Source organism: Amia ocellicauda, chromosome 10 (assembly GCF_036373705.1).
Source record: "Amia ocellicauda isolate fAmiCal2 chromosome 10, fAmiCal2.hap1, whole genome shotgun sequence".
NCBI lineage: Eukaryota > Metazoa > Chordata > Actinopteri > Amiiformes > Amiidae > Amia > Amia ocellicauda.
The window spans coordinates 14,343,132-14,362,888 of record NC_089859.1 but is presented as its reverse complement, the minus strand read 5'-3'; the positions used below and the strand labels follow the sequence as shown (position 1 = coordinate 14,362,888).

The following is a 19,757-nucleotide window of genomic DNA, read 5'->3' as shown; positions in this document are numbered from 1 at the left end:
ACACACACTTATTTTGTATTAAAAGAAAACAAAATACTTATTCTATTGTATCATCATACCTTTAATGTATATAGTACTCATTCAGTAAAGGAAGAATATACTTAATAGTTCCTGAAGTCTGTCTGTAAACTGATGTATAAACATGGGATAGTTGACTAGGAGAATCTAACTACTGCCAAAATTGAACTTAACTTGCAGGATTTTTGTAAAATATAGATTTGTCTAAACTGTAAGTGGCCCTAGTTCAGGGTGTCTCCTAAGAAATAATAATATTAAAGTTAGTTTTAAGTCCATATTGTTTCACGACACAATGCTGCTGTGAAAGCCATTTAATCTAAAACTTAACATTGCACTTCCCCTTAAGACACAAATACATTCACAAACATCTCCACATTCTAGAGAAGAAGAAAAACAGCCGTTTTGTTTTTGGTTAGGTGAGATTGGTTCGTTTGGATTATATATGGTGCTGAATCCCTTATTCCTTACATTTGTGAAACGAGATAAAAAGGAATTGAAAGCAAAAAGGTGTTTTTTTTTTTTTTTTTATTGCATGCAGAAATCACGTTGTTTTCTACATATATAAATAATACAATCTTGCACTCTGCTTCTCCTCAGCAGGTGCACTGCATGACAGCATTCCCGGTGAAGCACTTACTAACAGTCTCCTTTCACTATCAAATCTGTATTTAGGATCTGTTACTCAGAATAATCTTAAGTGCAATGTATACTGTGCTTTGAACTGTTAGTACATCGATATACATTGACTAAAAGGTTCAGGGTTTGCAAATAAGAAAGGGCTTTTTCTAAACATGTACAGCACAGTATTTTTTGACCTCTTGTTTTTCATACACGTCTGAAATGTAAATTACTTAAAAACGTAAGGGGCTTGTCTTCTGTGTTTTGACTCTCCCTCTCATCACCAATGTTGAATTACAGGAAATGTCACAAAAAGGTTTCTACTGTCTGAACAATCAGTTAGTATTCACCTGATTTTTATCTTTAGAAACAAGGCACCCATAAAAATCAACAATTAAACATTCAAAGAAATGCACTGAATTGCATCTTGAATTAAGTAGCTTATATAATTTAAGGCATGCAAGAACCATAGAAAGACAAAGGTGTGAAGGCACCATGATGTACAGCATACATTAAAAAAGAAAAAAAAAATTATAAGCTGAACTGTCAGAATATAGGTGACTACTGAAGAGAAACTAGAAAGTGACTACTTCACTAGGAACCTTTGGTACATTTATGTACAATTAAATCTTAACTTCAAAGCACTATGCATGATTAAGTTTAAAACAAATTATAACAATCAGCATAATCTGATGTAAATTATGGTCTCAGTTCAGCACATCACTGGGTTATACTTCATTCATACCTCTTGCATAGCCCTGGAAGGCATCTGATTTACCAGAAATCTAAAGGGTTTGTTTTAATTCACTGGCATTTAAAATCATTAATAAAAATCTTTTTTAAATGGCTCTGCAAACAAGGCACCGGTTAAACTAACCGGAGGTTTACAACATGACCTACTCCTTACAATCCAGTTAGATGGCAACACATCCTCATCGCTGTACTTCTTTACACTAATGTACTGAAAGCAAATTATTGTAACTGCTGCTGGATTCCACACAGAGAAAAGGAGTGAATTCCAGATCAATTCCAAAACATTGAGCCTGCCAGGCGTGTAACCGGTTGGTCTGCTTGTCTATTTTATGCAAGTTGAAAAACATGGGACAACAGACGTGAAGGTTTTAGTCATCAGACAAGTCGGGATTGTCCATTTTATCCCTCCCTCTCAGGGCCCCCTGATGTATAATATTGAGGAGTGGGAGTTGTACGAAGGACTGTCAACATCGTACACTAACGTCTTTACGTTTTTAGTTTTCACAGCACGGATTCTTCCATTCAGCAGAAAACATGTGGTTCAGCGAGAAATCACTGCCCTTCCCTTCACGCTGGGATATCGAGCGTTCCCACTGTTGGCTCAGCAGCCAGCTTCTGATTGGACAGTCTGACTTCATCCATGTTAAAGTTTGACAGTCAGTAAGAAAATTCCTTCAATCCAGTCAAGAACCACCTATATTCGTACATACCACTTATACCCCAAGGTGTGCCAGGGTGGTAATGACAGGTGTTACCTTAAGCTAGCCTTGTAACTACAGAGATAAAAAAGGGGGTTGGGGTAGATGTTTAAAACAGCAGTCGCTTTGTTTTCTGCCATCAGTAATGCTTCTCTCACTACATCAGGGGTTAACTCAAGGTGCCCAGAAACGTAAAGGACAGGGATCAGGGTCATAGTGTAGATGTAGAAGAACTTCAGCTATTCCTGTCCTGCAGACGTGCTGGGCTAAACAAGACTGCCGGGCCAAGACACCACAGTCAGAGTGACCTTGTTCTTCTGCAGCTTCAGCATTGGGATGAGGGAGGAGTTGTTCATGCCTCCTGTAGTGGCCCCGTTCACAGCCACAATCTCATCACCGCACCTGCAAGATGAAAAAAGGGGGCTGGATCAGAGGAGGCAGGCTTGGCTTTCCCAGTGAGGTCACGGATGGCAATGAAACCACAGGAATCAGACGGGCGGCTCTGTGAATGTCTGTTCCACTGGAATTAGGAATTGAATCATGAGTTGGGCTGAGATGAACAACACATTCCCCCTCTTTTACTGTTATCATCGAGCAGCCTTTTTAATAATAAAATAAAATAAAATAAAAGAAGGCTCAGGTTTTTATCTCAACAGCTCTTCCTTCAGATTTTCAGCTGGCTCAGGTTTGTGTTGACATTGTGCTCTCTCAATACACAGCATTCATAAGGCCACAAGTTTCATCAAACCCTATACCCTGCCAGTCTCTCTCACACATGCTAGTTATCATTCATAGAGATAATAGAGTAGCTACTTGAAGCCTTTTTTGAACTTAAATCTTACTGGATTCAATTTATTTTAAATAGATAATTTGAAATAATTAACTAATAGGCTCAGATTTCCTTATAAGTTGTCAATGCTACAATCATAAATCAACAAAAGTAAATGCCTCATTGAAGTGATAGAATCACTAAGAATTACTTTATATATATAAAAACAAAAACGAACATCTACAAACAGGTGAAGAAAAGCAATGCGGATATTTGAGCCAGTAGGGACAGGTCTGCGGATCTCTCTCTACAAATGCAAAGAGAGACATACTGTATCATGGCCTCACAGGGAAAGGACTTACTTCAGCCTGCTGTCGAAATGGGCAGGTGTTCCTGGCACAATGGTCTTGATGAAGAAGGGCTGCTGTCCATTGTTCTCTTCATACCCCCCCACGATGCTGAACCCCCAGCTCTCATTGTTGGTCTTGTGCAGGATGATGTCACGGCACCAGTGCAGTTGGCTGCAATGCAGGAGTGCTCAGTGAGAACGCACATTCACTCAACACTTTTGCTCTTTTGTTTTAATTTTAGTTACGGAGAGTTTTTTTGGGGAAATAAACAATTTGCTACCTGTGTGTATAAGTGTGTATAAATCCTAACAATGTATCTAAAGAGGTTGGTTCATGAACGTTAGTAAGTTTGCAAGTTTTTTTTTTCTTTTGGTTTCACTCAGAAATGAAACCTCAAGGTGACAACTGTGCAACTTATTCTTGTAACATGTTAACCTCTCTCTCACTCTTTTTATCAGACTCTTTTACTACAGCTACCCACTTTCACTGAAATCTGATGACATGACACACTATATTTGATATATGTCTTGGTTGCTGTAAGACACTTTTATACAGCTACACAAGTGACTTACCACACAGAGACTTTGAGATGATGCTTACCATAAGAAAGTGCTCTATGCAAATCAAAATGCATTGGCTGATCTAATGGATTTCCTCTATAAATGCTTCAATAGAAATCTGATGAAGTGTATTAGTAAAGACTAATGGCAACACTGGCTCTTGGATAATGATCATTATTGAACAATAACTTAATTATGAATGTATTACTATCCATTATCTGATAATAGTGGGTGCCTGGCACATATTAAAGAACGATGCAGCTTAAATAAGATGTGAAAATATCATAAAAAAATAAAAATAAAAAAAAAACTACTGGAAAAAAAAACACACAAAAAAAAAAAAAACAGATAAACTATAAATAATCTGCAAACGTCTTCTAAAGGGCAGCTGCCGTCTTACCTGGGCAGCCCCAGCCACCGGGTCCAGAGAGGGGCCCAGGTGAGGTCGTCCTCCCTGGGCATCTCCAGCAGCTGCAGCTCCTCCTGGTCGGCACCCTGGCCCTCCTCCTCCTCCTCGGCCTGCTCGAACAGGGTCTCCACCACCTTCAGCACCACCGTGGACTGGGCTGCCTGGGCTTTCAGAACAGATACTGCCTCGTTGTAGGTGAGCTGGGTCAGGTCCACACCATTGATGCTGAGCAGCACATCCCCTGTGGAGGAGAAGCCCGAACTACAGTTAGATCACCCTCCTTCGTGGCAGTCAAGGCTTCCCAAAGCACTTGTATAGCAGCTCTGCAAATCAGTCTAATCTGTGAAATGTATTGCAGGATATGTCTGGTAGTTTCTAAACAGAGGTATCACTTAACATTTTCCCACTTTTTTAACACACAAATTATAGTAAACACCTAAATCATATTCAGGATCTGTATGTTAAACTGTGAGAGACCTCACAGGATACTCCACTGTATTACATCAGTAGGTTTTCTGCGACATTTTAAGGCCAAACAATAGTCTGAAGCCCAAACCTAACATTTCAACATACTGTTCCACTTCAGACTTACATTCTTTATCAAGCTCTGATATCCATCTTCTTATAGTTGGAGAAATAAGTCTTACATCTTACCACTGCACAATTACATTTGGAAACTTCTCAACCACATGAGCCAAACTCTTACCAAGCTTGTGATTGGTTGCAGCACATATCAATCAATCTTTGTCCTCCAATCACAAAGTAGTATTACAGGAAGAAAAAAGGGAAACTGTCAGAAATAAACAATCTGGACTTCACAGCGATTGAGACATTCCTGCTGAAGAGGCTGTAGATCAAACTGTCCTACAGTAGCAATACAGAGGGGGCTCAGAGCGAGCTGGAAGAGGAGCAGGGGGGCGGGTCCGGATCAGAGCGACAGGCTTACCGGTTCTGATGGTGCCGTCCCGGTGCAGGCAGCCCACAGGCTGGACGCTGGTGATGTAGAGAGGGACGCGGCTGCGGCTGTCTCGCCCCCCCGCGATGGTGATTCCCAGGGACAGGCGGGGCTCCTTCTTCAGGCTCACCGTCTTCTCCTGGCTGGAGAATCCCCCTGGAGGATCCTGGGCCGACACGCACATTCACACACATTACAACACTGCCAGAACCATCTAGCAATAACTCATATTTTAGGTTTTATGGACCATGAAAATGAAAAGCTAAGATTATTCATTTATATTTATATATCATATGTTATATATACACCAACACCAGTGTCGAGTGGTTAGAATCCAGGCAGAGATAAAAGTACTAACACTGTGGGCACGTGTGGAAATCCACAGTTCTCTCCGTCTCCCTGTGACTGTGGAGCCAGGGGTCTCTAAGGGAGAGGGGGGGGGCATGTAGGCAAGTGAGACCAGCCCAGCAGGCTGGCAGGGGGCCCCTCCTCCCACACAGAGTGAAGGATTTAGCTCTACAGGCAAAGACAATCTACTGGCAGCTTTGATCCTGTGCTGCTCCATTCAATAAACAACAAGCTCTGCCACCTTTGCTGCTACCACTTCCCTTTGATCTGAAGCAAGCTGCTACAGGAATCTTTTATCTCTGCCTGCCAGGCATACGTCAGCTCTGAAGTGTTTCACCTCCTGGTTACACCCTGTAGCGTCATAGGGTGCTGGTTATTCCCTTATCTTCCCTGGTGTGGCCCTGCCATCTAAATGACGGCTGTGGTGTCTTAGGCACTTGGCTCATTAGACCAGAGGAAACACCGGGCCGCCCACAGCGAAAATCACAGCTGCACACAGACCGACGGCAGGCAACGCTCTGAATGAGCTCAGCTGTGCAGTTCCAGAGGACCTTTGGCATCAGTACTAATCAACCAGCAGTAGGATCTGTCTTTTGCAGATGTACGCAAGTCAAGCAATCATTAAGCAGAGCCGATGTGTCTGACTTTTTCAGTCTTTTGCATTTGGTGTTGATGCCCTTGTCGGGTACTTAAAAATAATCAGAGCCTGGCTGTCTCTGTGTGGCTTTACAGGGCTGTGCGTTTACAAAATCGTCTTTAGGAATCTTTTTTTTTTTTTAAGTTTACACTTATGCAGAATCTTTTCTGACTTGTCCCACACATATGGCAAAGAAACAGAACTCACCTTCATGTAAGTGGCCCTGCGTCGGTAGTACTGCATTTCAGTTCTCCTGGCCCCTCTACTGGCCCCCTCACTGCTTGGACTCCCCTCAGGCTCCTCAGCCTGCCTCATCACCACGAAGTTCACCCGCATCTCGCTCGCCTGCAAACAACACCAGAGCCACACTGTTGATTTCACAATGATCGCAAGGTGGTTGGAATAATCTTTTTAATCGAATCTGAGTACTGGTCCTGTGTACATGTGTGTGAGTGTGTTATAAAAGGAATAAGAAAGGACGAACATGTGTGGAAGAACAGGCCACACCTGTATGATCTGCGCGGCGCTCTCCGGTGTGCCGTGTCTCAGGTCTTGTCCATTGATGGCCAACACCTTGTCATTGTTCCTCAGCTTCCCATCCTTAGCCGCCAGCCCCCCCGGGAGCAAGTCAAGGATAAAGACCCCTGGTTCATCAGACTTGCGGATCAGCTTGATGCCAAGTGGCTCGGAGCGGTCCCTCTTGAGCAGGGCCACCTGGATGACTGTTCCTTGGGTAGGGGTGGGCACGGGGGCCGGGGTGAGGGTGGACACAGCAGCAGGTTGCTCGGTCCGGGAGTTCCGGGTGGAGAAGCCTTTCTCCTGCATCACCGTGAGCCGCAACACAGAACAGGGCCGCCGCAGCACCACGATGGCCTGGCTGTGAGGGACGCTGGCCACATTCACGTCATTCACCTGCAACACACAGCAAGCACAGGGGCTCAGTTAGTCAGTCCCTGCCACCATCATTCAGGGTTGCAACAAGGAGCACATCAGAACACAAGGTATAAAAACAAGTGAAGGTCATTGCGCCAGTCTCGCTCATTTGGATTGATCAATCGCACACTGAAGGAGTCCGTCCACAGCCCCAAACCTTAGTTCCAGTAAACGCAGATGGGCAAGGTTACAGAAATGGTCTGTGCAATCTTGAGGATTTGAGAAATACTACAATTCAAATCTCTTTATTCTTCGAAGCTTGTGCTTTGACATCTGTGCAGTTTAGTGTAATGAACAGATGTGAGGTAATGTGGCATGGCTGGTTTAGTTTGCACAACACATCTTGTCGTCCTCCTCCTCAGAGCCTTTGGCCTAGAAAGGCTGATGGACAATATCAGAACTCCAGTCCTAGGACTCAGGCACCTTTGACAGTGATCCACCAATTGTCTGAACACCAGTCAGAGTCACAGTGGTTACTGTATCAGGAATTTCAAATAAGAGGAGAGTAACAGGGTGTGTTCACTGTGGCACCATGACAGGATGATGTAATCTCCACTGAGGAGTTCAGCTGCATGACTATGCCTGCAGTAAGCAGGTAAGCCTTTATACAATGATTGTGGCTAAAAACCATTTGAAGCCTTTTGCTATCTAACCCTTGGTGTTTTAACCATGTTAGCTCACAATGTACAAATAGAACTGACAAATACCAAAATAAAACCACAACCATGTTGACAAATGTAATAAATTCAGCAATGAAGACCTTTGTTGCGATAAAGGAGAGAACAGTATGGCCTCCTCGAAAATCAGTACAACCTTGTTCTAATGCATTGAATTCAATCAAAAATAATGAAGTAGAAAAAAGACGTCAGCATTTTTAATAAATATGTAGTAAAAATCTCATGTCAAAGCTAAAAATAGGGGAGAAAGAAGAGGAGACAGTTCATATCTCATTGCTGATCTTAAAGCAGCAACATGAGAGCCTTCCATAATGATTTCTGATTGGCCCAGCCAAATAATGGAAAAAGTCTTGGGGCACAGTAAAGTTAGATTCCCAAAGACTAATCTGAACCTATTCTGTCAACTCCACTTGCATTCCAACACCTCCAGTGCAAGAGTGAGGAAGTAACCATTTGAGAAGACTAATGAAGCAAAGGCATCGCAATGAGTTTGGTGTCTGGAGAAAGATCACCATGTCCCATCATTAAGCAGTTATTTTATGCATTACAGGAAAATGAAAATTATAGTGGAAAGTATGGCGACGGCTGCATAAAAATGGAAGTGTGGAATATAGAAGGAGGGGTAAAACATTGTGTAGACTCATTATTTCTTTACATTATAATCTTTATAATGTGCGATGTATGCATTTATATACTATGTAATAACAATAATCATGGCATTAGATTTTCCCTTGTCTCAGCCAAATCTCTATGCAGGCTTCATTGGCAGATTTTAGAAGCAACCGAAAATCATCATACAAAATAAAAAAAAAACTAACGCTAGAAGTGGAATTAGGCAATATCAACGTGGCAGAAAAAGCCTGTGGTGTTTTGAGTACAGGTTTACTAAAAACAACAGAGTCAGTACCAGTTAGTGCCTGGCAAAGGCTGAACAGGGACTTTCAAGCTTCATGAAACCAATACAACACTGTTCAGCTTTACTGAGCATCAGCGAAGCGAAGACCAGCCTATGCAGAAGTTTTGCTGTTGGTGACCTAGTGAAGTCATCCCCCTCATTTCTGTTTGGCGTTGTCTAGCTGTACTTTAGCAACAGGAAGTACAGCATTTTCACAATGTTACATCTTGTGTGTGTCTTTAGAAACATCTGGTTCTGATCAGGGTTTTGTTTTTATAATCAATCCACAGTAAACAGTCTATAAATCATTAACAAATCAGTTGACTGATTGCAAACATGCTGACCAACACTATCCTGGAAGCAGATGGGAGAGAGAGAAAAAGAGAGGGAAAGAGAAAGAGATACAGACTATGCGATAAGGCCCCTCAGGGGACAGTCTCTGTACCTCCAGAATGTGGTCTCCAGGGGCCAGCCTTCCATCACGGGCTGCCAGTGATTCCCGCAGGATTTCCTGAATGACAATGTTCCCCAGAGGAGTGTCCTTCCCACCAACGATCCGGATGCCCAGCCCCTCCTCTGGATCATCTCGGATTAACTCCACCACATTTGTCTCAGCCATCAGGCTGGATCTCTGGGGCACGTCTGAAACCAAAAACCCGGACAGGAAGTGAAACCGGTCTCAATCACTTGGCACCATATGCCAGCCAAAGGGGGGATATTCATGGTGTATGGCCCACATCACCTGCCATCTCCCATCTGAATTGTTGCTGTTCAAATAAAATAATGAAGTCAGTTTTGTTTTCCTGAATATATTTTATAGACAAATGAATATGTACAGGATAAGGGCGATGCATTTTGGTTAAGTTTTCTGTTGGTTTGTTTGGAGTTCCTTAAATTGGTGAGCAAGTTCTTATTAATATAACATGGCCTACTTCATTATTATGTCAGGGAGGCAAGCTGATCTTATCAAGGCCAATGACTGGGTCTTGCCGAGTCATATGTGAAGACATTGTGTTTTCCAGAGCTGATCTATGACAAACTTTCAGGGAGTACTTTGATTTGATTTAGGCAGGGCCGATTTTATTCACGACGACAAAGATGACACAGATGGGATAATATGCATCCTCCTGGCTTGTTTTGATCATTATTCTCGTAACCAGGTGGCAAAAAGCCCCATGGTGCTCTCTGCAGATATGCTCTGCAGGTAGAAAGCGAGTTAGTGCTTTTGTTATTACTTCCCATGTTCAGACAATGACTTCACTGTGCGTGTCACTGATTTAGTGAGCGCTGCGGGCCGGGGCTCGGCTAAGGCAGGAAATAATACCTGCTACCTTCCTGTAAAAAAATGCAGTCGAACAGTGCTGTTTGGCCAGAGTCATGTTTCATTTTTCTCTTTTTCAAGAATGGCACCAACGGGGAATGATTTGCTTTTTCCATTCCATGCACTTTAGTTTTCAGCTTAAGTAAAGGCCTGGCCCTTGTTCAGAACTCATGCGTTAGCTAAAATCAGTCATAAGACAAAGCAACCTTACAGAAACAGATCCAAGATGTTCTGAGGTGATCTTCATGTGTGCGCCCATTTATATAATTAAAAAAATATGAATGTATAAAGTTTCCTATAAATTCTGACACTTTAAAACCCCAATCAACCGTAAATGTTAAACGCAAAGGAAAGGAGGGAGAGAAGCAGGTGATGTGGAGAGAGAGAAGGGAGAGGTGTCCTACAGTAGTTCTTACCATCTTCACTCTCCTCAAAGGCTGGGTTGATCAGTCCTGGCTCAGAAAAGCTGGCACGGGGTGTGAGATTTCGGGACAGAGTGGGCGTGTGTTTGGGCTCTGTGGTTGCTTCCCCTTCTGCCTTCGCTGTCCTCACCTCGCTCCAGTGAGGTCTCTTCCTCCTCTCCGCCTCCTCACGCAGCTTCCTAAAGCCAGGGCATCTGAAATGAACAGGCGTGGAGGACAGAGAAACTTTAACATTGCCTATACACACCTAGACATTTAAGATCAATAATTGATTTAGGAGGCATTCTGTATAATATGGAGGAGCTGGGAGTCTTATTTATCAAATGTAATTAAAAAATATATAATTTTGTCAAAGAAAAGCACAACATGTTTATTACACCACTATTTCGTTTTTTTCTATTTTAATTTATATTTTTCCATAGTGATTTAAGGTTGTTATACTGAACTTTCATTTGAGTTTATATAACAGGAAGGAAATGATCTATTTTTGACTTGTTGGCAAAACTTCATGGCATACCTGTTACCCTGCTGGATCATTTATTTTCTCCAAAATAGGGGACAAGCAGGGATGTTAATGTCAACTCACGCTCATGTCTCTGGATATTTGGTCAGATGGAAAGGCAATCAAAAACTAACACTTAAAAGCAGCAGGTTGCACAGGCTATCAACCACTAATGATATAGTAGAACTGAGGCTTTAGTTTGTAATCAAACATCCTACAAGATAAAAAATATGATACTTGAATATTTGTGGATGGTATCACAACATTTTTAAATAGTGGCATATCATTTTTGTTTTTGATGTTGTTAATATTAAACATATTAGGGAATATATGGATGCCATGCTTTAAAGGCTTGTGATTTCATTTTCTGATAAAGATTAGTTTACATATATTTAAACAATCTGAAACCTTCATGACACCATGAAAGAGTGGGCTGATGAGACGCAGAAAGAACACTCATGCAGATGGATCACATTAGTTTACTGTAAAGGTACGTCTTAATTGGTGCTCATCCTGGTGAGAGCCAAGTGCAAGACAGCATGAAGTTTTAGCAACTACTCATGTTATGGAAATCAGTCTTCAGTTTAGGCTTAGAGTAGGTCACTTGTTTTGCACCTTGAAAACTTTGTCTCTGCTTTCCTTTTACATCAGAAAGGTTGAATAACAAAAACATAGGGTAGCTTGTGAATTATAATCTATTTTTCCATAACCTAGAACCTTTATTGACATGGGCCAATCAAAAACAAACATTTCTAGCATTAGTGACCAAGATTTCCAACAGTGGTTGCTCTCTTTTCAACAGATTCACAAACGTGTATTTGTGGTTTCTTGCGAAATAAATTAAAAACTAGACATTTGCAAGCCTTCAGTTCATGGAATTAAATGTATGCCTAGCATCAGTTCATTTAGTGATTAAACTGAGGCACAGCTCAGATATAAAACAGGCACTTTAAAGATACTATTTATCTGTAAGATTGAGGAAATAATCCTGTCTGCCACATACACCCACAGGCCACTCGTTCGGTCATGCCACAGCCTGGCAGTCAGCCCCACTGATCAATACATTGAGTTAATCAGAGAATAGCCCAATCTGTATGTATGGCAGTAGCTCTTGTGTTAAAATTTAACTGCAGAACAGAGCAAGTCAAAAGTAGGCAAAACTGAACATAAGAGAAATCTTTGAACTGTACTGTAAACCCTTGCTGGCCCAAGAGAGTGTGCAGAGCAAGGGGACTGGTGATTCAAACAGATTGCTGCCACTCTAAATGTTGTCTGTGTCTGCACTGGGAGTTTTCCACAGCACAGCACACAAGGCCCCCAGTTCACCTTTCAAAGCTAATGTCCAAAAATAGAAGGTGAGGAAAGAAGGCCAGAGAATTCTTTTTATCATTATGAATGTGCCAGTTAGTGCTAACCTGCTTTCAGAGAATTTATAGAGCAGAGACAATTTGTGAAGTGTAGCCAGAGCTCAAGTACAGACAGGGCATGTGTTTTTTTTTCCCCATTTAGTTTTTTTTAATTAAAACAAGAGAAATCTCAAAATCAGTCAGGATTATAGAAATAAATAATACAACTGTGTTCCAAGGATGTCTGGAACGTCTCAAGCTGACCTTGCTTTGATTTTGGCATGAAAAGAGGAGTTTTTGTTACTGCTGACATCCTTATCAACTCAAGACCAAGAGCTTTGCTGACTTTCCCCAAAAGTGAAGGTTGTGTGCAATGTTTTTGGTTCACTCTGCAACCAGAAATATGCTGGACTATTTTCCTTTTTTTTTTTTTTTTTTTTCACGCTTACTGAGACACTTCACTCTTCTTTTGATTCATTATGCAAATAATAATTAATAAAGATTAAATAACCATAATTTTACTATTTAAAAATGATGCTTCATAATCACAATCTATAATTACCTAAAACCAGATAGTTGTAGACGATCAAGAAATAACTATTGTTGACGCTACATACAAAATATGGCTGCACATCACATTTGCATAGCACACTTCAGGTCAACAAGCATTGCATTGAAACAATTTGGAGCAATGTCTACTGACAAACAGTTTTCGATTTTTAACCCCTGTGGGTTGAGATACATCTATTAATATATGGAAACAGGATTGTTAAGATCTGATGTTGCTGTATGGAAATATTGACTTACAAATTAGGGAGAAAATTTACTCCAGTTCAAGAATTGCTATTTTTAATACATACAAAATAAATCATAACTCCTTCAAAGTTTATCAAATTTTCACCCAGTTTGTCTTAATTTTTATTTTGACTAGTACTTTAATGGACAATTGTAAGAAAAATAAGTTTTTTAATAAAGTTGTTTAATAAAATCCAATAATGTAAATTAATAATTATGCAATTACTTATCTTGGGAAAAAAGGTGGTAGTATTGCAATATAGTTTGTTTAATCATGATCAACTATGCAGAATATTATGGTACAGGTTGTCTAGTTTCATTTGAAATGTGTCACATACCTGCGCTCCTTATAAGTATAAAGGGTTAAAATGAAAATGCTAATGTAGATCAGTGCATTATAGGAGCTAAGCTTCCACAAATTATTATTATTTTTATTTCTTGGAAGACGCCCTTATCCAGGGCGACTTAAAACATAAGTGCAAAACAAAGTGCAAAAATACAGTTAAGTACAGGCATCGAACACTACAAATTCAATTTACATAAAACATAGCAATTCAAAATATAATACAATAATTCAATAAAGCCTTTTTTCAACAGTGTAATGTGATCTTGATAGGATGCTAAAAATTGATTTTCCATTTAAATGAACAGAACTTTCCATTTTGCGTCTTCTCAAGCACCATTCCTGATCTTTGTGGACTTGTTTAGTATGGACTGTGTACATTTCACACAAAATGCATCTAGTAACCGTGTATAATCAGATTCACAAACAGAATATATTACAGTTGGTTGAGCCCAAAGGATGTGGTGAAAAAAACAAGTATAAAGCCCAATGTTTTATTTTCTTACCTTGTGTCGGGGGAACAGGTCCAACAGGGCATCCAGAAAGCAAAGGAGAGGTGTCAACAGGTAAGCACACCCCTCCCCCTAACTACCCCAATCCCCCCTGCCTTTTCCCCTTCCTCCTCACCTGTTGTGGAGATGAGGCTGCAGCTCACAGCGCTGCATCTGGAGGTCACAGTGTGCTGGGTACGGGCATAGCACGGTCAGCTTATCCAGCAGGTTCCTCACTAGCAGGCTCGATTTGCGGCACTGCTGCAGCTGCAGTCTCTGCCTATCCACGGGGCAGAAGTCCTGCTCCTGCAAGAAGCTGCCGAGACAGTGAGAGCAGTAGGTGTGCCCACATGGGGTATCCAGGGGCCGAAGGAGGGGCTGCAGGCAGATGTGGCACACCAGTTCGTCGTCCACTTCATCCTGGTATTCATACAGGTGGTTTTCCTGGCTGCCGTGAGCCTGGCCACACTCCTTACACACCTGGGCCCAGGTAAGCGGGACAGGGGGCTTGGGCTCCATCACTGTGGCCAACACAGGCCTCAAAGTCCAGCTTCCCCTCTGTTCCTCCTTCCTTCAGTCAAAACTTGTGATGCCTTTCTAAAGTTCACTATTTTTATTCCTCCTCCAAGCAGGACTGGGTGTGAATTCCAGCCTCCTTGGGCAGCTGAACCAAAAAATGACAAAAAATAAAAAATAAAAATAAAAAAATAATCCAAACCAAGGTCAGGAAATTATCTTCCACGCCATTTAATCTCAGCTGCCTGAAAAACCAAACATACATTTGTTTTTAATTGTTGCCCCTATAAAACGACGACTTCTGCTCAGGTTTTTACAGCGGATCTGCAGCTGCAATCCCAATGAGCCTTAAGCACATGAAATACTGAACAGAGGCACTGCAGATATTTGTACATCAGCCGGAACCCGATTTCCCAATGCTGTGAAAACTTAACTGGGCTAAATGTCACCACGCACTTCAAAAAATCTGCAACTAAATCCTGAGCTGTAATCTGAAAGAAAAATCTGAACTTGATTATTAATAATGAACAATAGTCAAGTACTGTAACACTATGAAAGCACTGCTGAGCTATAAAGGAACCCAGTCCCAGCTAATAATGACCCCCTCTCAGCCAGTCAGCAACAAGATTATTTTCTATGAAGGTTCATAAGCTCTGATAATTCTCTCTCATTGGTATTACTGCATTAATAATGAATGTATGCCTTACAGCTCAAAATGAGTCTTTCTAGCCACTTACACCGCATACAGAGTGAATAAAAGAAGCAATAGCCACAGCATTCCCTGACAGGAACCATCAACAGCACTTTAAATGAAGAGAAAAAAAGAAATCAATATTCTTGCTATCACTGCAGGTAACTATGCACTGAAACATAACCCATCTCTGTGTACAGTGAAACAAAGCATACATTTTGTTTTGGGGGGGTTGTCACAAGAATGACATTATAAAACCCACAAGCACATTAAGAAAGAAGAAGAAAACGGCCGCACACTACACTTCTGTCTTGGAATGCACTGCAGTTTCTGCTGGTAGTTTATCTCACAACATATCTGTTCTTCGAGCACAAGTGCCAAATTCCAATTCAAATACATCCCCGAGTAAGGCAACATTCACAAACCCCTCACACGTGACAAACTTTTCTGACAGCAGGTTGCAGGTTCTGTCTTCACTTCCACTGAAATCATACCAACCTCAGCAGTGGCTTCAGACATGACAGAGAGAACAACAGAGACAAGAAAGAAAAGCATATTTACTGATTCTAAGGTGTTTTTTCCTCTTCATGTATTTGTGTTCAAGCCGGCTTGGGAACTGGGATCAGAGATGTTAAGCACACAGCAGCTCCACACAAACAAGTAACTGGAGACGAGCGGCTGGTCGCTCCCTGCCTGAAACTCAACTCCTCCACCTCTGGCTCAGCCAACAGAGCATGTGTGCAACACTTGTGATCAGGTGCAGTGTGGGAAACCATTGTTAGTGCAACTCGCCGTCGATCGGCCTCTCCGAACTGCGTGACTGGGCAATGGACAGCCCAGCCGAGTGGAAAGGCTTTCCCATCTGCCCACTCACGTTCACTAACGAGGCAGCATGGAGCTTGGGGAATGCTGATCATTTACTGGCAGTGGGCATCTTGCTTAGCTGGCCTTTCTCTTCTCTCTTGCAAAACTAGTGCTGTTATTTGTTAATATAAATCCTGAACTCCATCAAGAGCATGTACATTTTGTTTGCTTTTTTTATGGTTTGGATTTGTGCAAAAATCAAGCATGCATCTTAAAAGCTATACATCTGGCTGGAGCCACTGTCTGAGTATACAAATAAAGCAAAGCCTAGCTTATTTCCTCAGGGACTTTCTGAAAAACTGTTTAGGTCACCATGTACCAGGGAAAAATAGACTTTTCATGGAATATCAGGAATAAGAGAAAGCACAAGTGGTGATATATTCCTGCTTTAACATCCCAGCTAACTACCATTAACCTAAACTTGATCTGCTTTGAAGGTGGAGAAGAAATATTTAAAAATAGCAACAATCGTGTTTTAACTTGCATAAAAAAGACAGACAAAGAAAGTCTGATCTTTGATTGCATTTCTGGACTGTGTGTAGAGGAAGATGACTTCTAAGCACTAATCCAGGTGATTATATTCAGGATGCAATTAGAACCTCTTTTTTTTAAATGGGATCTTAATTTAAAAAAAAAGTAAAGGAAAAAAAAAAAAAAAGATTATGACTGGCTGTGCTGGTTCCTGTGCATGATGGATGGGGTCTGCTGCTCGGCAGGTTTGTTTGAAGACTGTGGGTGGCAGTTCTGTCAGATACAGGGATGTCTTCTCGCCAGGAGCAGGGCTGTGAGTCAGTGCCTGCTCTGGCGGCAAATTCTCAAGCAAGTATTTAAACCTCTGAAACTGCCAGCAGAGCATTCACACCACGGGCATTAAACCGGTGCTCTGATGTAGTCACAGACTGTCCTATCAGCTGCTGGGCTATAGATGAGACCATGTCTTCCCACCAAATAATTTATTTATAAAGGGAGAATGTTTCTAAAGGGGTTTTAATTCAACACTTTGTAAGGACTGCCACACACTCATTTGAATCTTTGCTTTTTTTCAGTTGGCCGTTCTCTTGTGCTGCGACATGAGGGGTACACCACAAAATGTTTATTTAATGGGCCCATTTCATCCCAAAGGTTTGAAACACAGCCACTCCTAAAAGAAGATACATCTTTAAGTCCGGTTAGTAAACCTCTGGTGCAGAGACACTGATGTCTGATACTTGTATGCAGGAGGCTCATTCGGTTTGGATAGAGGACATACAATTCTGAATTGTCATTTTCCCCACCGCACTTGGGCAGTAGTGAACTCCACAGGTGCTGACAAGACACGCCAGATGTTCACAATCAGTGTGTCTGTGGGGCTGTGCTCACCTATGACGCCTACAGCTACCGTGTGAGTTTACATCACAGGGGTCTGATGACTAAACCACTCTGGATCTCTCCTCTCCAGCAAGATTTCCCCTCCCCCACTAACCACACTGTATAGCTGATAGGAAGTCTCACCAGGTTCTACCCTGTGCTTGGTACGGCAGCTGTGTGCATAAATCACCAAAACAAGCAGACACTACTACACCATGTATTCCTTATCAAAATCAAGTCCAGACAAAGAACTTCTCAAACCTGGAAGCAACAAGCCATGGATCAGTACTGAGTTTTCCATTCTGTTTTTGCAGCACATGAAGCAGACAGAGTCCAGCCAAAGAAAAACAAAGCAAGCATCACCTGCACCCAGCTATGTAAATAACATCAGGTGTGAGATCAAGAGCTATATGCTAGGTGTGCCAATTATTGTGGAGCAACATACTTAAATATCTTTGTTTATATTCCATTAAGTGGACTGTGTGTATAGTATTAATTTGCATGTATGTGTGTTTACAAATTGTGTGTGTATGCGTGTAAATTTACAGAACCATACACGATCTCAGCAATCACCCGCTTAATATATAAAGGCAACAGAAATGATTGTATTGGGTATATTTATATTTGGTACACTAAAAAACAGACTCTTGAGCAACAGCATTTGATTGAACAGATACAAAATAAATAAGTCACTGAAAATGGCTGACCAGCTAAAATGCTCTCCCTAGTATCTTTTAAATCTTCCCAGACCTGCTTCAAACAACAAAATAAGTCTTCCAGCAGTTATCAAGATACACAGGGTGAAGTTATTGATCAAGTTGCTGGTAGTTACCTTTAAGTCTTGTGGACTGACAAGTTTCTCGAACTGTATCCACACCCTCTACCCAAACACAAAAATAAAAAAACAACCCCAGTCTGACTTTCAACTGAAACTTTCTTTACTTCCTTTTTAACAAAATGAAAATCAAATGCAATGTTGATATTTCTCACAAGTCAAACAGTCGCACCAAGTTCTGGCTCAAACAATGTAACATTATTATTAGATGAGTGACAGGTCAAGGTTAACGACCGCAGCAACGTGCCCCCGTCACAGAAAAGTAAATAATGGTAACTATGTAATAAAACCACCATCACACACATCACGTCATTTCTTTGTTTCCGCATTCAACGAAAACTGATGAAAACAAATAAAAACAGAAAAAGCTTAAACTTTCATAGAGTGCTACACACACACACAAACACGCATTGGTATATACGAGTGTGTCAGTTATAAAACTTTCACACACAAAAAGATCTAATTCCGAGAAAGAAAGAAACGCGAATGTCACTCCATTACATTAAGTGGTACATTTTGAGACTTATAGTTTGATATTTTGAACTAAAGTGGAAACCCTGGCCGCCTGCTCCACTCTCTCAGCCCGGGCGAAGTCACGTCGAAACTGGACTCACCTGCGCGGCTTCGCGGAAGTCATAAAACACACACAAGTCATCCAGCAGCTCCAGCCTCGGCGCTCACCTGTGTCTGAGTCCGGGTCCCAGGTCCCTGAAGCGGCTGTTTCTCGGGTTTCCCCCCCCACCCCCTTCACACGGCCTCAGGTGTTCATACTCCACGCAATTGTGCTCAGTTTCGGACAACGAGGAAAAAAGAAAAAGACAAAAAGAAAGAAAGGATCTGACGTTTTCTTACAGGAAGTCAAGCCAGGTAATATTCAAATGAAATGGCTCCCTCCTGGTGTACATGCACCATTCAAATATGTTTGTCCGAGATTTAAAAGACACACTTTTGTGATCACTCTTTACATTATCACACAATCTGAGTGTTTTAAGCTCTTACAAGTTTGATTATGAATTTGGTTCTGGCTATAAATAAATACTGTGGAAATTAGCTGATCTAATTTGCTGGAAATAATTATAACGTTTAGCTTCAGCGAATGTAGTTAATAGTTTGTGACAAAGAGGAGGTTTTTTGGTAATTAAAACCTTGAACTAGAGAAAACAATTGATATATATTTGTAAATGTATTTAGCCAAGTGTTACAGATGTTTTACCTTTTATTCATAAGTATTTGTTGTGATTTACATTACTGATGCATTTTCCCAGTATCCTCCTACATAAATAAATAAACAAACAAATAAACATATATTCTGAAGTTGCATGTTTATATTTTCCATTTTCCTTGTTACTTCTGACACTGTTTTTTATGATCAATAAATATTTCCTGTTATTATATTTTATATTTTGTGTTTTATGCATAATCAGCTAGTAGTATGATTACAGAGGAAGCACATAACATGGAAGTCATGTTTTTGTGAAAGCAAAGTAGGCATTTCAATGATGCTATGTAATTTAACTGCACATGTATCATGATTGTTACCCTCCATTTATTGTATTTCTATTCTACATTATCCCCAATATTACACAGCCTTACACATGCATTATGTAAGCAAAATAACTTTGGGACTTGTTATCTGATTGAATCAGTTTTTGCATGTGTTTAAA

General features: G+C 41.1%; 1 protein-coding gene across 4 annotated transcripts; it reads right to left on the bottom strand.

Annotated features, from left to right (window-relative positions):
* Nucleotides 1-314: 314 nt before the first annotated feature.
* Nucleotides 315-18,943, bottom strand: lnx2b (ligand of numb-protein X 2b). Of its 4 annotated transcripts, none has more exons than XM_066715117.1 (10): nt 18,708-18,943; nt 13,977-14,601; nt 10,358-10,557; nt 9,066-9,262; nt 6,623-7,027; nt 6,323-6,460; nt 5,122-5,296; nt 4,167-4,416; nt 3,219-3,377; nt 315-2,489 (listed from the first exon to the last, which is right to left on the bottom strand). In XM_066715117.1, exons 2-10 carry the CDS (start codon nt 14,357-14,359, stop codon nt 2,354-2,356), a joined length of 2,043 nt encoding a protein of 680 aa, XP_066571214.1. In that variant the 5' UTR covers nt 14,360-14,601; nt 18,708-18,943; the 3' UTR covers nt 315-2,353. The 4 variants fall into 4 exon arrangements, with proteins under 4 accessions (XP_066571214.1, XP_066571215.1, XP_066571213.1 ...); XM_066715118.1 differs by having other exon boundaries at nt 13,977-14,504; XM_066715116.1 differs by having other exon boundaries at nt 18,775-18,943.
* Nucleotides 18,944-19,757: the final 814 nt, after the last annotated feature.

What these genes read in the sequence shown, in the direction of transcription:
- lnx2b (XM_066715117.1), bottom strand. Translation starts at nt 14,359, where the DNA reads ATGGAGCCCAAGCCCCCTGTCCCGCTTACCTGGGCCCAGGTGTGTAAG. An exon ending in CTTTGAGGAGAGTGAAGATG is followed by an intron (nt 9,263 to 10,357) that starts GTAAGAACTACT and finishes TTTTGGTTTCAG; the next exon opens with ACGTGCCCCAGAGATCCAGC. An exon ending in CGGTGGCTGGGGCTGCCCAG is followed by an intron (nt 3,378 to 4,166) that starts GTAAGACGGCAG and finishes CCTGCATTGCAG; the next exon opens with CCAACTGCACTGGTGCCGTG.